The following is a 22,577-nucleotide window of genomic DNA, read 5'->3' as shown; positions in this document are numbered from 1 at the left end:
TGCATAAAATTTGAAACTAGGGGGGGGGGGTAATTGCCCCCTGCAAGTACCCTTGGCCGGTAGTCTTTGCTCCCCCTTACCCCCCCCCCTAGAACTCATTTCCGTCCAAGGTTGGGAGATAGCAATACCCCATCTGCCCCTGCTGTGATTGCGCCACTGGCCGAACCAAATAATTCATGAAAAACACATAGCATACGCCTTAGGAAAATTTGCTTCTTTGCTATATTTCAGCAAACAAGCATAGTCTGGTCTCTGAAAGTTGTAATATTGTCGCGATAACGACCTTTGCTGTCCTTTGACGCTAAAATAATTTACCCAGATAAGTTAATCGTAGCAAAGGCAGTGATCCTTGACACCTGTTAAATTTAATTAAACTTTCGTTTCTACTTCGTTACGTAAAGCAGTGTAACTTACTTATTATCCAATTTAAAGTTACATGATTAGAGACAGTGCAAGAAATATCCAAGGAAACACACTTGATCTTTCAGCAATAACCACTTACCTTTTTTAATCCCTCCATGTTTTTCTTCATACACTGTTCTATTATGTCCGCCACTTGTTGGTACAGTTACCTGAAAGAACAAGGGGTATCTTTAAAAGAACAAACTTTATTTTCCTGGTTTTCTCTTTACAGTTTGTAGTTGTGGTTGTCATATTACCTGCTAAAAAGGTAATAATTTCATCAAAATATTTATACAGAACACCTTTACGTTTACTAATAAACCACGCCATCACTCTTCTTGTACAGTCTTGGACACAGCTGGCTTGTAACGACCCTATTGAAGAAGCAGTGAAGCAAGCCATGCATGTCTGACCACCAAGCGCCTTGTGACTAGACAACCCAAACAGCATTGCAATTTTGCGGCTTGTATACCAGTCACGGGTATACATCTCTGTAAATTGAGTAGTGATGCCAAAGAGAAATACGAGATGAAGATTGTCGATCGTAATGTCTCGTGTTCTCGACATGGAATAATACTCGGTCCACGTTACGTTCCATTATTTAATGTTGTTTGGGAATGAACCTGACGGACTAGGTTTATATTTTCAATCCTTGCATTACAGTAAATTCCATATTTTACAATTATATTAATGCTTTGAACGAAAATAATACCCAGAAAAACATCGAACACACGTTCACATCATTCTTCTCACACACATGCACGTGAAAACAAACACACAAAGCTAAGTTTTAACTTCCAAGTGAATGTCCAAATAACAGTAAATGGAGAAGCACGATGTGCGAAACATGGGATTTTTCACAGAAAGAATGCGTCTATTTGTGACATACGTGGTTTCTATTAATAGACAATGAAACAATTATGAGAGAAATTAACATGCATTTTCGTCTTCAGGTGCTGAGTAAGGAAACAGACTGACTGGAAAAGAGAAAGCATGGTGCTATTGATAGGCTGTTGGTTAGCGTACAGAGCTTTCATCAGTGAGGTCTAGGTTCGATCCCCACCAAGGACATTTATTTTTATTCTTTTCTATTAGTGAAGAAGTATGTAATGTTGTTTTCTAGGCTTTTTGACGAAAGGATACGCATCAAATTTGTTCGTTTAATATGTATTTTCATTCTTCTAATAAGTTCTCTTTCGCAATGGGATATAGAGATTCTCTATCTAGGCGATGGATATCTTCTCAATGGTTACGTAGCTGCGATTCTCCAGTCCCTTACACCCACTTGTCTTATTTATTTACTTCATTTCATATCTAACGAAAACACACAGATATAGTTAGAACAAGAAACACACCTCGCGTCGAAGGTTCCAGACTCGAGTTCTGGCTTTTTTTTGCGAGGGTGATTATTCTTGTGTGTTTGTTTATCATCTTTGTCAAAAAATATTCCTCATTATTGCCGTGATTAACCTAGGGAGAGACCAAAGCGACTGAAATAACAAAAGTACAGAAAATGCAAGACAAATCTGCCTAGGCATGTTATACCTTGGGAATTAGCAATCTGAAAATTAACTTGCGTTTCAGTCCACTACTTGCGAAAGAGTTTCGTGTTGTCTCGTTTGGAGTGTTGGTTATCGTGTCGGACCAGCATGCGGGCAACCCGAGTTCGAGCCCAGCGGATGGCAAGTTTTCTTTTTTTTTGTCTAATTTCATCCAAACTTATTTATAAAACTGAAGTTTCTGCAAAACCTTTTGAATTGCATGCCACTTCGTATGTTGGTAATCTGAAAGCATCAAAGATGAAAATTTGATGTTTCGAAGCGACGATGTATTTGTGCATGTGTTGAAAAAACGCAGTTATTTATTAACGAAAAACATGCAGCCACGTGATCATTGAGAACGCTTCCTAGTTGTCAGTGCTAATATGGCAGTAACTACAGTCTGTCAACACACATCAACTTTCACGTTTCCCGTAAAATGATTACCTTTCCACGTTTCAAAATCATGAGTGCTGTCTAAAGTAATACTTTGATACTTGCGTTTGCATGTTCGAATCTAAAGTAATACGAAACTTTTTTCCAAACAAATGACATTCAAACCATTAATAACATAACCCACAGCGCTACAGCCCTTGAAGGGCCTTGGCTTACCTACCGACTGCTGGTCTCCCTCCCACACTGTTCCTCCGTCACCTAGTATCGCGTGGAGGTCTTACACCAGTATTGGGGTGATCAGCCCGACGAACCACCAGCCGTTGTTGTAGGTCTTCTCGACCGGGTTACGCTCACTCACTCGGAGCTTCCCAATTTCCTCACGATGGTGGGTTGCCACCGGCCCTATACGTAGGCCGAATAAATTCCGACCAGAGCCGGATTCGAACCTACGCCGCCCCAGCGAACGATCTCAAGACGAGTGAACGCCTTAACCCGCTGCTCGACTACGGAGGAGGACTTCAAACCATTAATAACTGTTTGAAATGTGATACTGATATCATATATAGAAAGAATAAAAATGGAGAATTTCGCTTAATACAACTTATAAATAGGGACCGGAAGTTGATGAAATGTCATTTTTTTTCTGACATCTCGGACGCGATGCCCATTAAATATACACAATATTACACTTCATCTAGAACCCAAAAAAGGTAATTTTAAAGTGCATTTTTTTGCATTTGTTGCCATTTGTCAGGTTTTAGGTCATTTTCCCGGATTTTCGGCATTTACCCGTCATTTTTTGCAATATTCGGTATATTGTTTCATCATATTTTGTCACTTCTTTAATTTTGGTAATATTCTTGAATCTTTTCACCAAGGTATATATATCTCGCAGGGTTGCAATTTACGAGCATAAGAAATGCTGAACTGGTGACAGTCTTTGTTGTGCCGGGGGAAACCACCAGGTGCCCGTCTGGGGCAAACTCAGATTTAAGATCAGAAAAGGAGAGGCTTGAAATACCATAGCTAGACCCCGTTTGCACTGAAAATCCTCGTTGCATATTTTAATTGAATGTGCATGTGCTATCATTTGGTGCCCTTTTTTTAAAGCAAGATTGCATTTTGTATAATTTCATTTTCATTTCAATTTTTAAACTGAAACTAACAAATTTGATGGTCATTTCTTGCATTTTACGTCATTTTTTCCCCATTTTTAGGATATTCTATAGGTCATATACCTATATTTTTTAGGTCATCAACTTCCGCTCCCTACTTATAAATATATTAAATTATGTGGATACCTGATGTGAAACGTACGATGCACGATCAGAGAGCCTGAATGTTGCATTGAAAACTGCAGAGAACAATGACTGACTTATGAACAGTGAAAGGTTTATCCATGCTCCAATGGGATTTTATTTATAACTATAAATAAACAAGGGAGAAGGACACAGGTGGGTATGATGAACTAAATTGTAATCTAAAAGTTTTAATTGAAGAAACAAAACACGTTCGCGGTTAAAAATAGGGCATTCAATTTCAGGCACATTACACTAACTGAAAGACTATTTTCAAAATTAATAATATTTGGATAACCGGCAAATCCAAACTTGATGTTAACCACGTAATGCACTTGATAATCAAAGAAACATAATTTTTCTTGAGCATGCCCTTTATTTTGTGTCTTGATTGTTGAAATAATACGTTGAAACGAACAGTAGTATGTTTTAGAGTGTGTTTAGAATCTCTTGTGTACTGCATGTAAATACTGAAGTCATTTCAGTATCCTAATCAAATAACAATTATTCAGTGTAATCCTTTAAAAGGAAAGCCTTTGTTTCTTTGCAGCTGTTCATGACAGAAATTCAATTGCAAGACAAGTTACCAAATTAGCAATAGTTCTCTTACATATTTGTGGTATGTGCTTGTCTGCCTTATACCGGATGATGAAGGAAGCAGATATAAAAGATAGACAATTACTGTTCTTGTGTAGCTCGTCCTGCTTTTGTCAGAAAACCTGATCAGCATACTGAACCAAGCCATCACACGAGATACGACTTCAATAATATAATCCCGTTTCTGTGGCCAAATACCTCCAAAAAAAAAGGCAATAAAATTGTCAGTGTGAGGAGACGGAGAAATAATTTCCTTTTATCTTACATTATACTCTGTCTGTATGCCTAGTGTGGTTTGTCTGTCCCAAAGCTGAAGACAAACCTCTGTCTGTTGTAACGCGTGGCATGTTTTCTTCCAGTTTACAAATCACGTAAAATACCTTCGTTCACTTCAGTGTGCTGGTTCTGCAGGCTCAAGGTCATGTCGACTGATAACGAGATAGACCACGTGACTCCGGGGCCAACTGTCAGCACCGAAAACAAGCTTCAGTAACTTTTGCGAGGTTCCTTCTAGTCCTTGACAGAGCGCATGCTCCGTAATTATGTGCAGAAAACCCATGTTTTCTGTGTATAAAATTTACGTATGTTTGGATTGTGTGCTCAAATATTGCAGTAAACATAACTCCGTGACACACAACAACAATTACAAGTGCTTCAAAGATTAGAAACTTAGCAAGCGTTACTCATAAGACGATTAGATTGTCCGAGTGACAGAAGACCAGGTGGTGGGTTGGTAGCGTGTAAGTTTGACACGCAGGAGATACTGGGTTCGATTCCCCTTTGATTGCCTCCAATTTTTTTTCTTAACTCGAGCAACTATATATTTGAATTTATTTATTGCGAACATTCTTATTTTATTTGCTGTGCGAATTGTTGAATTTTGTTTTCCAAACGATTACGATAATTTCTTGTGAATAATATTATATGTATTTCTGGATCATTTTCTCGAAATAAATGTATTCTTTTCGCCAGGCATAACATTTTGTTGAGTATGTTTGTAAAATGATGAGATATGTGGAAAAAACTATCGCAAAAAATAATTTTCACAAATAAAATTTAAAACAGTAAAGTAAAGATTTCCACCCAAAAATAAAGTAAAAATGTATTTAACTTTTACTCAAATAAATTATTAAATAAAATGCAATAATTAGTTGCTCGAGTTATATAAAAAAACATAGGGCAATAGAACGGGAATCGAACTCAAAGCCTTCTGTACGTGAAACTTATCCGCTACCACGGGGCCACTTGACCACTTGAAAATCATGTAATAGCTTCGCCTCATAAAGGCACTTGGAACTCATCAAAACCTTCAAGAGCTTTTCCTCGATTTTTTCCTTCTTTTTAAGTCCACTTTATGCACAGTAAGAAAACTGGATCTATAATTTAAAGTGGGATTTTAACCACTTGGAACCACTAAACCGCGTATCAAACTTTTCCTCTGGAATTGTTGGCTAGCGTGCGATATTACCAATACTCGGTTCGTGCATGGATGTGGGTGTTTGTCCCAATGAGAATACAGATAATATAGAGGAAATTGACATGTGTCACAACTGAGAAAAAGGTGAAGAACGAGGATACTATTAATTTTGAAAATACTCTTTCAGTTAGTGTAATGTGTCTAAAATTGAATGCTCTATTTTTAACCGCGAACGTGTTTTGTTTCTTCAATTAAAACTTTTAGATTACAATTTAGTTCATCATACCCACCTGTGTCCTTCTCCCTTGTTTATTTATAGTTATAAATAAAATCCCATTGGAGCATGGAAAAACCTTTCACTGTTCATAAGTCAGTCATTGTTCTCTGCAGTTTTCAATGCAACATTCAGGCTCTCTGATCGTGCATCGTACGTTTCACATCAGGTATCCACATAATTTAATATATTTATAAGTAGGGAGCGGAAGTTGATGACCTAAAAAATATAGGTATATGACCTATAGAATATCCTAAAAATGGGGAAAAAATGACGTAAAATGCAAGAAATGACCATCAAATTTGTTAGTTTCAGTTTAAAAATTGAAATGAAAATGAAATTAAACAAAATGCAATCTTGCTTTAATAAAAAGGGCACCAAATGATAGCACATGCACATTCAATTAAAATATGCAACGAGGATTTTCAGTGCAAACGGGGTCTAGCTATGGTATTTCAAGCCTCTCCTTTTCTGATCTTAAATCTGAGTTTGCCCCAGACGGGCACCTGGTGGTTTCCCCCGACACAACAAAGACTGTCACCAGTTCAGCATTTCTTATGCTCGTAAATTGCAACCCTGCGAGATATATATACCTTGGTGAAAAGATTCAAGAATATTACCAAAATTAAAGAAGTGACAAAATATGATGAAACAATATACCGAATATTGCAAAAAATGACGGGTAAATGCCGAAAATCCGGGAAAATGACCTAAAACCTGACAAATGGCAACAAATGCAAAAAAATGCACTTTAAAATTACCTTTTTTGGGTTCTAGATGAAGTGTAATATTGTGTATATTTAATGGGCATCGCGTCCGAGATGTCAGAAAAAAAATGACATTTCATCAACTTCCGGTCCCTATTTATAAGTTGTATTAAGCGAAATTCTCCATTTTTATTCTTTCTATATATGATATCAGTATCACATTTCAAACAGTTATTAATGGTTTGAAGTCCTCCTCCGTAGTCGAGCAGCGGGTTAAGGCGTTCACTCGTCTTGAGATCGTTCGCTGCGGGACGGCGTAGGTTCGAATCCGGCTCTGGTCGGAATTTATTCGGCCTACGTATAGGACCGGTGGCAACCCACCATCGTGAGGAAATTGGGAAGCTCCGAGTGAGTGAGCGTAACCCGATCGAGAAGACCTGCAACGGCTGGGGGCTCGTCGGGCTGATCCCCCGACACTCCAATACTGGTCTAAGATCTCCACGCTACAACTGGTGACGGAGGAACAGTGTGGGAGGGAGACCAGCAGTCGGTAGGTAAGCCAAGGCCCTCACGGGCTGTAGAGCTATGGGTTATATATATGATATCAGTATCACATTTCAAACAGTTATTAATGGATTGAAGTCCTCCTCCGTAGTCGAGCAGCGGGTTAAGGCGTTCACTCGTCTTGAGATCGTTCGCTGGGGCGGCGTAGGTTCGAATCCGGCTCTGGTCGGAATTTATTCGGCCTACGTATAGGGCCGGTGGCAACCCACCATCGTGAGGAAATTGGGAAGCTCCGAGTGAGTGAGCGTAACCCGGTCGAGAAGACCTACAACAACGGCTGGTGGTTCGTCGGGCTGATCACCCCAATACTGGTGTAAGACCTCCACGCGATACTAGGTGACGGAGGAACAGTGTGGGAGGGAGACCAGCAGTCGGTAGGTAAGCCAAGGCCCTTCAAGGGCTGTAGCGCTGTGGGTTATGTTATTAATGGTTTGAATGTCATTTGTTTGGAAAAAAGTTTCGTATTACTTTAGATTCGAACATGCAAACGCAAGTATCAAAGTATTACTTTAGACAGCACTCATGATTTTGAAACGTGGAAAGGTAATCATTTTACGGGAAACGTGAAAGTTGATGTGTGTTGACAGACTGTAGTTACTGCCATATTAGCACTGACAACTAGGAAGCGTTCTCAATGATCACGTGGCTGCATGTTTTTCGTTAATAAATAACTGCGTTTTTTCAACACATGCACAAATACATCGTCGCTTCGAAACATCAAATTTTCATCTTTGATGCTTTCAGATTACCAACATACGAAGTGGCATGCAATTCAAAAGGTTTTGCAGAAACTTCAGTTTTATAAATAAGTTTGGATGAAATTAGACAAAAAAAAAAGAAAACTTGCCATCCGCTGGGCTCGAACTCGGGTTGCCCGCATGCTGGTCCGACACGATAACCAACACTCCAAACGAGACAACACGAAACTCTTTCGCAAGTAGTGGACTGAAACGCAAGTTAATTTTCAGATTGCTAATTCCCAAGGTATAACATGCCTAGGCAGATTTGTCTTGCATTTTCTGTACTTTTGTTATTTCAGTCGCTTTGGTCTCTCCCTAGGTTAATCACGGCAATAATGAGGAATATTTTTTGACAAAGATGATAAACAAACACACAAGAATAATCACCCTCGCAAAAAAAAGCCAGAACTCGAGTCTGGAACCTTCGACGCGAGGTGTGTTTCTTGTTCTAACTATATCTGTGTGTTTTCGTTAGATATGAAATGAAGTAAATAAATAAGACAAGTGGGTGTAAGGGACTGGAGAATCGCAGCTACGTAACCATTGAGAAGATATCCATCGCCTAGATAGAGAATCTCTATATCCCATTGCGAAAGAGAACTTATTAGAAGAATGAAAATACATATTAAACGAACAAATTTGATGCGTATCCTTTCGTCAAAAAGCCTAGAAAACAACATTACATACTTCTTCACTAATAGAAAAGAATAAAAATAAATGTCCTTGGTGGGGATCGAACCTAGACCTCACTGATGAAAGCTCTGTACGCTAACCAACAGCCTATCAATAGCACCATGCTTTCTCTTTTCCAGTCAGTCTGTTTCCTTACTCAGCACCTGAAGACGAAAATGCATGTTAATTTCTCTCATAATTGTTTCATTGTCTATTAATAGAAACCACGTATGTCACAAATAGACGCATTCTTTCTGTGAAAAATCCCATGTTTCGCACATCGTGCTTCTCCATTTACTGTTATTTGGACATTCACTTGGAAGTTAAAACTTAGCTTTGTGTGTTTGTTTTCACGTGCATGTGTGTGAGAAGAATGATGTGAACGTGTGTTCGATGTTTTTCTGGGTATTATTTTCGTTCAAAGCATTAATATAATTGTAAAATATGGAATTTACTGTAATGCAAGGATTGAAAATATAAACCTAGTCCGTCAGGTTCATTCCCAAACAACATTAAATAATGGAACGTAACGTGGACCGAGTATTATTCCATGTCGAGAACACGAGACATTACGATCGACAATCTTCATCTCGTATTTCTCTTTGGCATCACTACTCAATTTACAGAGATGTATACCCGTGACTGGTATACAAGCCGCAAAATTGCAATGCTGTTTGGGTTGTCTAGTCACAAGGCGCTTGGTGGTCAGACATACATGGCTTGCTTCACTGCTTCTTCAATAGGGTCGTTACAAGCCAGCTGTGTCCAAGACTGTACACACAGACAACGACCAGTGATTTATCCACACAACCCCAACACCCCCCACATTTCCTCAAAACCTCATACAATTTTTCACAAAGACCCAAATTTGTACATCGTCACAAAATTTACCATCTTAAATACGAACTGACAACCCCTTCCCCAGATGGAAAATTCTGTATAAACTCCGGAAGACGACCACCCCTCATAGACCTCGGCTTACTCCCTGTAACCTCTCCTTCTGCAGGAATACGGCCGCAGTTAGGGCATCGCACAGGGCCTCACGCTATCGATACATAACCGGTGAACATAAATCTGAATCACGATGCTAGAACGAGATTTAAAAAAAAGAATGGGTTTGAAAAAAGTCAGAAAGATACTTTCGAAATATTTTTACTGCTTTTAAAACCATTTGAACAATGCATGAACTGGGCGAAAGGGTTAACACAGAGTTTCAACATGTTTTTTTGTTTTTTTATTGCTACCGTGATCCCATTTCCATAGAGTACAAACGTCATGTTGTCTGACGAAAAAAGAAAAAAAAAGTAACATTGACAACAATGAATCTGTAGTGCACAGCCACTGTACAAACATATGATACAATATGTTTTTCGAGCGCTCGTGGCGCTGAAACAAGACTAAACTTGACAAGTTTAAAAACCAGACGCTGCAAATAGCTGTTGCGCATCTCGCACAACATTTCCCCTCTCCATTCTCTGCAGCGACGTTGGTTCGCAGTGTTGCAGCCTGGAGGGAGCGGAATGGTCCGAGGATTTTCAACGAAATTTGTATTCGCTTTTTCCTGGGCTGGTTTCTACCTGTCGGAGTACAGAAATTCAGCTGACCTTTCGCCAACGACTCTTTACCTTCTTTTAAAACTTGGCCTCCCCGATGGTGCGTGGAAGCGTCGCCGCCTTGTAATCAAGGGGTCCCGGGTTCGATTCCCGGAGGAGGCACATAGTGGTTCGGATCCCACTTTAAACTGTAGGTCCAGTCCCGATTAGCCTTACTGTGCATAAAGTGGACTTAAAGCAACAAATCAATCCAATCCAATTCTTTTAAAACTTGAGAAACCATCCATTTAGATACTCCCGTGGCGGCGCTTGTGGACTCGACAACATTATACTTATGTTTATGTAACTCCTTCTGATTTCGCAAATATGTTGCAACATTGTAAACAATTTATCTGGCCTGTCCTCTAAGGGACTTTCCAGAGCAGATTGTGGATTTCGTTGGACCCGGCATGATTTGATTTTTGCATTTCAAAAATATGCAGCCAAGAGTAAAGAGCAAGAACATTTCAATGCTTTAAAAAAGAACACAGGCAAGCGTGTTATCAGATTGCCTTCTCGTAGTGATTGTTGTACGATAAACGAAAGAACCCCCACCCCACTCTGCTTTTTTTTAAAAAAAAAAACAGTCCACTGCTCCATGTCGCATTCAGAAAATGAAGTCATTCCCCCAGAAGTTTCTCTTCGTTATAAACCTTAACGCGCGTGCGTAATACTACAGTTTACGATCCGCGCACCGCACGCATTTTCAGAGACCGGATTAAATCAAATGAACCACTGATAAACTGATATGAGCCGGCACCGTAAATCCACACAGTAAAAATAGTTTGTCATATTTGTTTTAACTTAATTTTGCTGAGTTGGCACCACTCGTACTCTCAAGGCCAGACCAGTACGTAGAAGAGAGGTGGGGATGATGACGTAATAGGAAGTGCTCCGCAGCGATCTGCGCATATCGGGACTTAACTTGTCAGGATATAGCAAAATTGTTATCAAGAAAAGTGGGATGTCCTTATGTTTCTCCGCAATGTCATTTTGAAGTTATCATGCTTCTGCAACACCCTTCTGTGTTTGAAATTAAATTACATGCGTGAAATAGGTTGTTATTCGTTTTTCACACAAATATCTCTTTCCCTTTCTCTAACCCCTTACCTGCCCCTGATATGTTTAATCTTATTTGCAAGCAAATAAGAATGTTCTTTTTAATTATTATAGAGTCCAGCCAAGCTGTAAAACTTCCAGCGCTTCTACGTTTACCTACGAAGGAACTTGCAGGCCTGCGGTTGTCCCCCTGTTTGGGCAATAAGCGGCAACCTTAGAATCCCTCCTCCCCGAAGCAGCCAGCAGGATTTTGTCAAAATAACCGTAATGCGCTGTGAATGGACGCCGGAGGAAGCTTGACCGGGGTATAGTAATAACATTGTTATCTGTAAATAATGATAGCAAACATGTCAAAATCTAACTTCTGTAATCCCAGTTAATTTCTTTTTAAAACTTCTAAATGGTTTTGTAATACCAAAGAAAGATGTGTGGGTGGGTTCCAGTTCTGAAAAAATGGGCTTAACACCAACTTCGCCAAACTTTGGTCAATTAAGGTGGGATTATTCAAATATCACTCAATAGGAGGTGTACACGTATAGTATCACATGTCATTCTAACGAAGGGTGTCATATTTCATGATCAGCCATCGGAAGAACTTCAACCTCCTGACGGATACTTAAGATTGCGCGCTTGACAAACCCTGAGATACCTTTGTGAGCACCCTTTTACCCAAAGTGGCTCATAACAAGGTTCGTAATTGGCCTACGTGGCAGTAAGGAGGGAAACTCGAGAACGACGATGCTGCCATCTGCCGATACGTACACAAGACGAGTTTCAAACACTCAAGAGACCGCAATCTCTGAAATGAGGGGACAAATCCGACACCTGGGAAGGAGTCCGTACACCTTGACGCGTGTTTGTGCGTGCGAGCTGTAACAGTAGCGCGTTGTTTTTATTTCTGACGCAAGAAGTTGTTCGTGGGAGAAAACTGATACGCACCTAGATAAAGCAAAACATGAATGTGCGCAAAATAACATCTGCATTGTTGTTACTTGTGAGATGTGCTTACACTAGACCGCAATCAGAAGGAAATGTAGACGCTCCAATGGCTTGAAAGACGTGCCCCCCTGCCTCCACGGTGCTATGCGAGGTGTCACCTTCTAGAATGCACAGAAGTGGCGTGGCAGTTCGCTTGAAATCTAAGATCAAGATATATATTAATACAGGAGTTTCCTGTACATTGCGGTATTGCTCCTTTCAGGTATGTAACCTGAAAATCTAGATCCAAGCAAGTGGATTACCAGTGGCTGCCATGAAGGGGCTTTGGGGCAGTTACCCCGAACTTTATCTGTCTAATAAATACAGTATACACAATAAGTAAGAATTGCTGCTGCAAACCAGGTCAACCTGACACAATACGCCACTGCCAATCACAGTGAACTATGATCATCGATATGCCACTGCATGCAGGTGCAAAATAAAATTGTCATCCAACCAATTCATAAAATAGTTGTTTTCGTTTGGTCTCTGCTCCTCCAATACCGCTCGGCCATAGGCGTAAGGTGCCCATCTAAAATTGTGTACAATTCTCTAAGTATACATACAACATGGTGAGGGTAAGAACTTTTTGGCCTCCCCTCGTAGCCAAAGTAATCCAGCTTCAGCAGGAAAGGGTTGGGTGAGCTAGGCTTGAAGGAAATTACCAAGGCAATACTCAAATGGGTCAACGATAAATCCACAAGCATGTTTTGACTTGTGTTTACTTGCTACAACAGGGTCCATTTCATCTACGATTCATTTTTCACGATCCAAGCTCCGATAAGCAATTACCCACGTGGGTGCGAGCACAGGAAACGTCCATTTACAAATAGGAGCTAACCTGTTGACATGTCTCCAGTTTCAACACCACTGGATGACTTGTTATCGAGAGAAAAAGAAGAGGAAGGGTGTTGTGGTCGTTACGAAAGCCAAGACTGCTGATGTGTACATAATGTGTTGAAACATATTGGCGCCAGGGGTTTGGGAATTAGCTGTGGAACTTTGACCTTCCAGGCCATGCCTTTGCGATCGAAAGCAACCTGACACCTCTTGCTACGAACGGAAACAATCTGAGGTGGTCAACAATGTGTCACGAGGGCAATTGGTGCCTCGCCCAGCATTGGTAATGGCGCGTCTGTGAGACAGTGTTGCCAACTAGAGTCTAAGGTTCCCACCAAGGTGTCCACAGGGGAGGGGGTTCGGCCATTTGGTAGCCTTCCCGTTTCCGGATTTTCTCTCTCTCTCTCTCTCTCTTCCCGTTTCTTATCCCCGTTATCTTTCTTCCCCAATTCTCTTTTTTCTCTGCTCGCAGTCGAATTGTATTAGCACACTCTTGTCAAACACCCAAACAGCTTTATGTATGGTGCGGCTAGGGAAAAGTCGATTTTAAATACTCCACAGTTAAGACAAAATAACGCATAAAACCAGGGTGGCTTTGGGAATTATCCGTAAATTATTGGTTCCGGGAATTCTGCGAATTTTTCTCAGTAGACATGAAAAATTGCAACTTTTACTTAATCCAAATCCCATTGAATTTATACATATTTGTAAATACCCTGAAGCAAGTTTTTCGCAGTTTACCTCTTCTTTGTATCGAGGAAGGAGAAGAAAGCTGCGTGGAAAAGGAAACAAAATCCTCTCAATTCGTTCTACTTTGTTAGTTCCCTTTGCAGAACAATCTTATCTCACAAACGGAAGATTATTGCAAGATAAGATATCTTGAATTTAGGTAAATTTGAGGTTGAAATTCTTGTACAATTAACAATTTTTCGTAGATTAGTATATCTCCTAAATTTGTGTATTTCGAGTCTGAGTATGTTAATTGGTAAATGTAAACCCCCACACTACACACACACACACACACACTATTAAATTTAATTGAATTAGAATTTTTAGATACGTTGGAATCACACATTCCCTTTATACTGTTAATATACATATTTGTGTCTGCGGTTGGTAAGAGACGGTAATACGTAAGGTTGAAAAAAGAGAAAACATCTACTTCTTGATTTTTTTTAAAGATCACCTTAAAAACCGCGAATTATACTTCATTTTATCATGATCCTAGAATGGCCACCCTGAATACATAATGAACTAACTTATTGACTGAGGAAATAAATACAAAAGAAAATACAAGTTTAGTACTTGCATTGTGATTTTTTTTTAAATAATATTTCTACGATGACCTCCCTTTTCGCTCCAGTCATGGCCGCGTGCACCAACGCCGATTATTTCGAAGTTCAGATGAACGAGATCAATTGTAATCCACTCTAAATGAACTTGGTTTAAAGATTTGCATTGCACCAACGAAAAACGACGTTCAGGAGATTCCGTTCAACTGATCCGAGATTAATTTGTAAGGCTATACCTGATTGGTTGGCTAAAACAAATGAAAATCAAGAACCCCATAGAGTAATGTGATGTGTTAAAGTATCAACATGTAGGAGAAGAAAATAATTCTGGCTGCAAACTTCTATGAATTTGATAGATGTACTAATCAACCTTGTCAATATGTACAAGGATGTAGTGGAGTGTAAAAAAATAACAATATTAAAAAAGAACTGACGGCACAACACAAAAGGAGAAGGAGAAAGCATGGAACCTTCTTCTACGGGACTTTAATGCCTTACCAAATGCATTCGATTTTGAGAGAACAGCGTATGCTGAACATCGCCCGCTCAAATAAAGATATATTATTATTATTTCTATTATTACTGTACTGTGGTAAGTATTTGAATTTTTCATTTCTTAATTCTTATGTATTGTCGTGTCGTGTAAATAGCCAGTAACATGTATTTTCCTAAATTTATACAATCCAACACCATGTAGCAATATCGTAAACATTGCTGTGTTCTAATTTACCTTGCACGTAATATATGACATTTATATATGTTTTGTGTTCTGGGATAGAAAGTACAGTATTTATAAACATTACGACTTTGCACCACAGAACCACAAATTATTATTATTATTTTGGCAGTTTTTAGTTTACATATTTATAGTTCTCGAATTATCAGCATTGTACATCCAACATCTCTAACGTTTGCACGTCCTCGATATCACTTTCCGCTCTTTTTTAGATTAAAAAACAACTGCCTGCAGTCGAAGCTTCAGTATCATGAACCAGGATCAGACACCAAAACGGTCGCGAATGGCCGATCAGAAGATAATCTCGTTTTGATGTTCCTAGATCGCGATCAAGTGTTGAACCGTCTTCGTGCAATGGAATTTTCCAGTGATCCTTTCCCGATCCGAGTTTAAAATTTGATCTTCGTTCGTGCACACGGCCATCAGTATATCAGGAAGGTGGGAATTTGAGCCATCTATTCCCGAATCCGATATTTGTTCATTAAGAGTGCGTGAGGGTTGGTTGGAAAACTTTTCCTTTCAATTAACCCCAAAGAAAAAAATCACACGCGGACAGGTCCGGTGATCTGACAGGCCAAGGAACATCCTCGTTGTTGTTTTTGTAATGAGCTTTTACAGCGAATGCACGCCCGTTGTACGACTTCATTACAACTAAATGGTAAAGGTAGGCTCTACAAGATGGAGGTAGTCACGTGTTACCTATGACGGAACAACTAGCTACATATATGTATATCCAGTGTTGCAAAATCGCCCGATTCGTTTCCGCACCCTGTGTAACAAACACGTAGAAGGGGAGAGAAATAATAAGCAAGGAAACTTGAGAGATGAAAATAGAGATGAACAAAAAGAGTTAAAAGCGGGAGAGAATGAGAGAAAAAGAAAGAACGTGATGAGAGTTTGAAGTTTTTGGTTAAGTCCACTTTATGCACAGATAGGCTAATCGGGACTGGACCTACAGTTTAAATGGGATCCTAATCACTATGTGCCTCCATTGCGTATCGAAAACCCTTCACTACAATGTGACAATGTTACCACAATCCCACCGGGAAGACCCGAGAATAAAATATGCAAGAATTGATGAGAAGAGGGAAAGAGAGAGAAACATAAAGAGAGGACTGGAGAAAGCGGAAAGAAATATAGAGAAGCAGTGTAAAACAAAGAGAAAGATAGGACGGAGAAAGAAAAAGAAAGATAAGGGGAAGGGAAAAAGGGAAAGAAATTGACAGCCCCTTAGCTAGATATTTCGGCATTGGCACCCTAAGCAGGATTGTGGTTTGGCGTGGTTTATATCCTCCGAATGTTTCTCTTTCTATTGCCGTGAGTTCCAAATTTCTAGGTGTAATGTCACGAATATATCACCATATACCTGTATAAGAAAGGAGATACAGTTTTCTGGCCGCCATGTTGAATCCGCCATTTTTGATTGACACAGACGTTGGATGTTTTAGTACTTTTAGGGTGTAATCAAGGTAGGTCCAAAGTAACTTTTCCGCCAATTTTCAGTTTTGCGTTACTTTTTTTGCAAGGTTATATATATATGGTCATCTCAACCGCGTATCAGTACCTCGAAAGATTCATTAGACCCAATGTTTTTTTTATTATTATTATTATTTTCGTCAACAAGCCTGGATGTAAACGAACTATTACTTATGATTAAGCTATACTTTATTATACAATTTGAAGGATATGTACCGTTATTAATTAAAGTATGACGTTCAAAAAAAAAAAAAAGAGGAAGAAAGGTATTTGGGAGTAAAAATCTTGCTATGGAGCATCAACTTTATATATATATAAATATATATATAAATTTACCAAGCCTCGGTCTCACGAAGGTTGAGAACCACTGCTGTAAAATGTTGTCAAAGTGGCTCAAATACTGTAATTGAATATACGTATATGTCTAAAGACAATTATTTGTAAATTGTAACTTTTCGTTCTACCCATATCATTAAGCAAACAATTACATTTAGATAAATTAATGCGTTATTTTTAATTTTACGGAATTGTCTGTATCGCAGCTTGCTTTCATTGACTATAATTTACACATTCTTATCCATTGCTTGCATTTTCTTTGCAGGAGAATATAATGCGTACGTGGAGTCGAAGTGAACCACAGCGCCATGTCGCAGACTGGGACGCCATCTAGTTCCGCTGTTCCCCGCCATTTTTCTTACAACTCCTTTGGGTTACTTTCAAAGCACGCGTGTGTATGTGTTCCTTTTAACAGACGATAAATGCTTACTATTATTATTGTTAGATATCGCATCATTTGTGTTTGTGCTACGATGCAATTGAGGGGAAAATGTTTTACTGCTGAAACTTGTGTTTTTACCCTCAAAGCAAGGTGATATTTGAAAGTGTTTATGAATACTCCGTATGTTATAATCGTGTTTGATTTCTTCTTCTTTTTCCTTAAACAACAATCATGCGCCAATGTTATTGTTGTTCTTTCAAGATTTAAATATGCGCGTTATTCCTGCTTGTATCAGTTGATATGTTATCAGTAAGTCATATATTGTGATATTAAGGTATATACAGGGTGATTAAAAATTGTTAGTATTAGATTAGAGGCATTGAAGGCAAATAAACGGTACGTGGACGAGTCAAATAATTAGTTAATAGAAAAGTAGTGAGCTAGAGAGTAAAAGGTATGGTATGAAAGCTTGAATCAAGTTTATAAAACTATGTTGAGTTTGTAAACAATAGTTATAAACAATATATGAAACTTCCCAAGTAAGAGTAAACAAAATTGATATTCTAGCGTAGTTATAATACAAATCTTATACTTTAGTAGTGTTACCAACACTGAAAAACAGTGGCGTACGCAGGAGGGAGCTGGTGGATCTACAGCCACTCCCTAAATTTGGAGAAAATCAAAATTTTCAAATGAGAGAACTCGGGGAAAACCCCTCCTTAACATGATTCCCGATGACCATTTTTGTCTTTGAACAACCTTTGAAACAATGGTTAATGGTAATAATGATATATTTCATTTAAGCTCCCCTCCAGGACGATGCTATAAAATTATCTAACTTTACAATTCCAGCCCCCTCCGAAAAAAAAATGTGCGTACGCTAGTACTGAAAAATATACCTAGAAACTGCGATTTCTAATCATTGTAATGTAACAAACAAGTGCTGAACTCATGTTTTATCAATAAGACAGTGTTGTGAAAAGGTTTTGGAAAAAAATTATTGGGTCATTATAGAAATATGCATAAGGTATATTTGGTAATAGTTAATAAAAATCCATAATTTAAAATTGATTTATAAATTTGATTGTGTAGTAGAAACACTTGAGGCAACGACCAGATTTTTTTTTTTTTTCAAACTGAAGTGCGTAAAACCACACACACACCTCTCTTCAGACTACTATGCAGTTTCCATTCTAATGCATTCATTTAAATGCAGAGGCTCTCGTTTAAACTGCATTCTTGGCAATTTTATATCCTTTACTACCTTGTCACTGAACTCGGCAAGGTTGCAGGACGTCTCGTAATTTACCAAACTCCCACAAAATAGCGTACAGAAAGAAAGTCCTATCCACAGACCACAATTTAAAAAGAATATATCCTTCAATGATTGAGGTACCCTCAATTTAATCTGCATTTGTTCATTGTTTTACAACTTATTTGGGTTATTCTTATCAGTGTGTAAATTTGGACAACAAGAGCGTATATTCTAGTCTAGCTAGGCGAAGCCTGAAGTCTAGAGAATAAAATACAGGAGATAAATCGATCAGAAATTGTAAATAATATTATTCAGATCAGTGAAATGATGATGCTGATTCTGTAGTTGGCAACCTGACTTCTTATGACTTGGCAACCCGATTTCTTAGGAGTTGGTAAATTTATTTCTATTCATAGCCTAGGACCAGACGCCACTGATGGACAAGGCATTAGAAGGAAACAATTTGTTAAAAAAACATTATTAGCTGCACAGAAAGTTAATATGGTTTCCGAACCTCGATTCCTGGAATAGATATCTGAATCTTCAAAAATTCTAAACTACCCAAGTTTGTTGTCCACTAAAAACTCGAGCAAATTTTGATCTAATATGAAGAGACCAATCACAACCATTTTGCTATCTAGTTAAACAGCACTACATAACCGATGAGAACAATAAACCGAAATACGAAGAACAAATTTCAACTTTATTGTTAATTCATCTTAAATGGTACAACGCCAGTGACAGAAAGCGTAACATCATAATTTTTGTGTAATTAAGTATGAAAGTATGTAGTACAAATGGTGCCGGTTGATTGGCTTTTGGAATAATAATGCAAATCAGGTATGTTGCCTGCAGAACTAGTTTTCGGTCTTTCAATGCAAAAGAAGGACATGTTGCAGGAATGGTGCCTTAACCCAAATACAGAAATACATTCTTATGCTTCAGTTAAATTTCAATATACGAGATCAGATAAATAGTGATATTTTTATCCCTGTATATACAGAAACAGATCAATGTAATACAGTTTATGTACATCTTCATTTGCAAGACACACAATTGAAATTGTACTTTTTGACAAAAGATGGAGATGAAGTGTTCCAACCTCTAAGCAAAATGATGTTTAAATCATTGCCGATGCATGGCTTTATTACTGCCAATGAGAGTACAGGGAATTTCTGTAGTACTTGCTTATCATGTTTTACGACAAATCACTTCGGCATAAAAGACACGACACGACATGAAATGAAAGGAAGTACCTCGCGTATAGAAATAGTAATTCGGTACTTTTATTGTGTAAGTTCGGTGTATGATCAATGACTTCAACTTCCAAATTCAAAATTTACTTACTTTTATTTACTTAACTGGGACAATGATCTGTTTCTTCATGGTCTTGAAAATTCTAGTGCATTCTACAAAGAAATATGTACAGTCACCAGCAATGAAAGTGGGACACCTATATCCTGGAAAACCAGCTTCCCTGCAGCGCGCTATGTGTGTTGCCTACCTCTACGGCGATGAGCTAACTTCAATGGCGACTTTTCAATAGGAAGTTCTGTTATCGGCTCGGAGTTAGTCAACACACATAACGCATTGCAGGGAATCCAGTATCCAGTAATCCATGTGTCCCATTGTTATTGCTGATGACTGTACATAAAAAAAGCCTTGGAAGACCCTGAGCTCTGACCTAGTGAGCGTTTTCGGTTACAAACTAGCAGAGCGTTGGTCTGCTCATACGAGTAACAAACTGTTATTAAATTTAATAATTATTAATTTTATAGAAATAAATATTATATTCAACACTATTGTGTTAGCCTACCTAGTTAAAAAAAGAGTGTTCACGAAAAAATTAACATTTTAATGTGTGCAGAACTGATAAAAAACATTACGGTGTATTTGATTCGTAATGACTACATTTTTGAAGTAATCATTAGATTTCGTTCTAAAGAAGAACGCAAAATTCTGAGTCTAAATGACTCATTCATTCATATATTTGCCCAGCGCAGGGCCGACGACACTATTATATAATGAGGATATGACATTTACTCCACACAATAACATAGGAAGTAAAACAAAAATATTGACGGTACAGTTCAAACATAGTCTGTAGTTCGAATCGATAAAGAACATAACTTTTGCACCTAAGTACAGTAAGCTAAAAACATATAACATTCAATATAATATGAATTGTAAACTTCCTTTATCGATTAAATTTAAGGTGGCGAAATAATAGTGTCAACTACAGTTCTGCCTTTTGAAGGACAATACATATTTGAAGGAAAAAATCTTTAAAATCTGGAAAAGGACGCCACAATTAGAGTTTGCCCGGATAAAATTTCTTCATTCCTATGCCCCTCTGTTTCTTGGGTCAGCATTCTCTTCAATGCATTAATTTCTGGTTAGTTTTATGTAAAACAAAAAGTATCAAAATAATGCCCATTATATCTATCAGTTTACTCACTATATTGTTACATGGATAGATCCTCTCTTAGGTTAACAGTTTACAGTTAACAAATAGTGTTTCATATATTGCACATTATATTGAACATAGCACTGCATATCTCTATAAAAGTCATTTTTTGTTTCATGTAACTGTTATCCTAGTTCAAGCTTGTCCAAATAATAAAGTATGATGCAGTTTCCACGAAACATGATGCAAATGCACCCATACCTCTTGAGTTACTGTCAGTATGTGTTTAAGTGTTCTAATCATTATGTCCACGAAGCCCTGTATATACTTATTCTAAAACTACGAGATAATGTATAATCTAAACCCTATACACTTTTATTCTATTTTTAATATGAAACGAACCATATTTTTGTACTATTAAAACGTGTATACATAAAATTAAAAGTAGATATATATATGTTAGGCTTAATTTCCAGATGTACTTATATGATGTTTAAAGGTTTGCTTACTTCAAATTCAATTATGCTTATAAATTAATATCGAATAGTTTATGATATAAGATTATATCAAGTTTCACAAATGGAAGATTATATTGCTTTACTTCTCACAAAGAAACGTTAAAAATAAAGATATATTATGTTAAAAGTGAGATCATATTTCTTTGTTTAACTTGATTATGCATTTGAATCATATATAGATACCAAAGGAGTTAAAAGTAAGTTATAATTGTTCAGTATTTTTCTTTGGCCAATGAATAGGAAATGTGTTATTCAACCATGTTTGTGCTGATGTACATTAAATTGTATGCTTGTAGAATTAATCATGCTAATATATCACATGTTATCAATCGCTAAGAAGTGCTTATTTTTGTCAACACCTTTTACCATTTTTGTTTTCTTCGTAAACTTTGAAATAGAGAATGTCAATATGCGGGAGGATAGAAGTTCGATATCTGAGATGAAATATTTAAGAACTCCTGCTCCACCCAGTTTAGTAATTTGAATAGAACTTGCAAATAGAAAATGTATTTTGAAAAGATTCACTCGGTTTATCGACCAGGTGAGTTGTGGAAAGGATTCTAAGCTTTCAAGAGCTAACGTCACTCTCGTCCTGAGGGTAGAATTGAAGACAAGAGTGACGTGTGACATGTGACGTTAGTTCTCCAAAGCTTGGAATCCTTTCCACAATGCACCTGGTCGATAGCCCTAGAGAATATTTTCATTATTCGTCGCCAGGATAGCTCCAAGACTTACTTCAAGAATTCTGTTTATGCACTTATTTGCTTTTTTTTATACTTCCCTTTCCACACCTTGATTCAGTCGCGACTATGGTAATTAATGATTATCTGATGAAGTAGACAATGGGACAAATACAACGCTACGTTCATAATTGACCAGGGTTCGAACGTGAGAGCTCTGGATTTGTGGTGACCACTCTGCCAGGGAAAACTTTCCCATGAATGCTGGACATAACCGCAGTTTTAACCGACATAAAATTGCGATTCCTGCAATATGTCCTGTTGTACGGCAACACCCTGTATGATTTATGAATGGTATGTACATAAATTATATGTGTAGTTAACTGTGGTAACACATGTAACGGTGAATAACTTTACATGT

The 22,577-nt window shown here is 38.0% G+C and overlaps 1 protein-coding gene across 4 annotated transcripts in view; it reads left to right on the top strand.

Annotated features, from left to right (window-relative positions):
- LOC146000355 (uncharacterized) overlaps positions 1–21,804 on the top strand; it is a 314,375-nt gene extending 292,571 nt beyond the window's left edge. For 2 of the 4 annotated variants that reach the window (XR_014443496.1, XR_014443495.1), the window contains 2 exons: positions 11,371–11,561; positions 17,180–21,804. Coding sequence is in view for 2 of the 4 variants with exons in the window: in XM_083137905.1 (XP_082994031.1) it covers positions 17,180–17,211 (32 nt within the window). In the remaining 2 variants the exon portion in view is untranslated. The remainder of the gene's footprint in view (positions 1–11,370; positions 11,562–17,179) is intronic. The other 2 variants (XM_083137905.1, XM_083137904.1) reach the window with 1 other exon arrangement.
- Positions 21,805–22,577: the final 773 nt, after the last annotated feature.

This window comes from Lepisma saccharinum, chromosome 16 (genome assembly GCF_977018435.1).
Source record: "Lepisma saccharinum chromosome 16, izLepSacc3.1, whole genome shotgun sequence".
Classification (NCBI taxonomy): domain Eukaryota; kingdom Metazoa; phylum Arthropoda; class Insecta; order Zygentoma; family Lepismatidae; genus Lepisma; species Lepisma saccharinum.
Note: the sequence above shows the minus strand (reverse complement) of the source record. Positions and strands in the feature narration are given on the sequence as shown.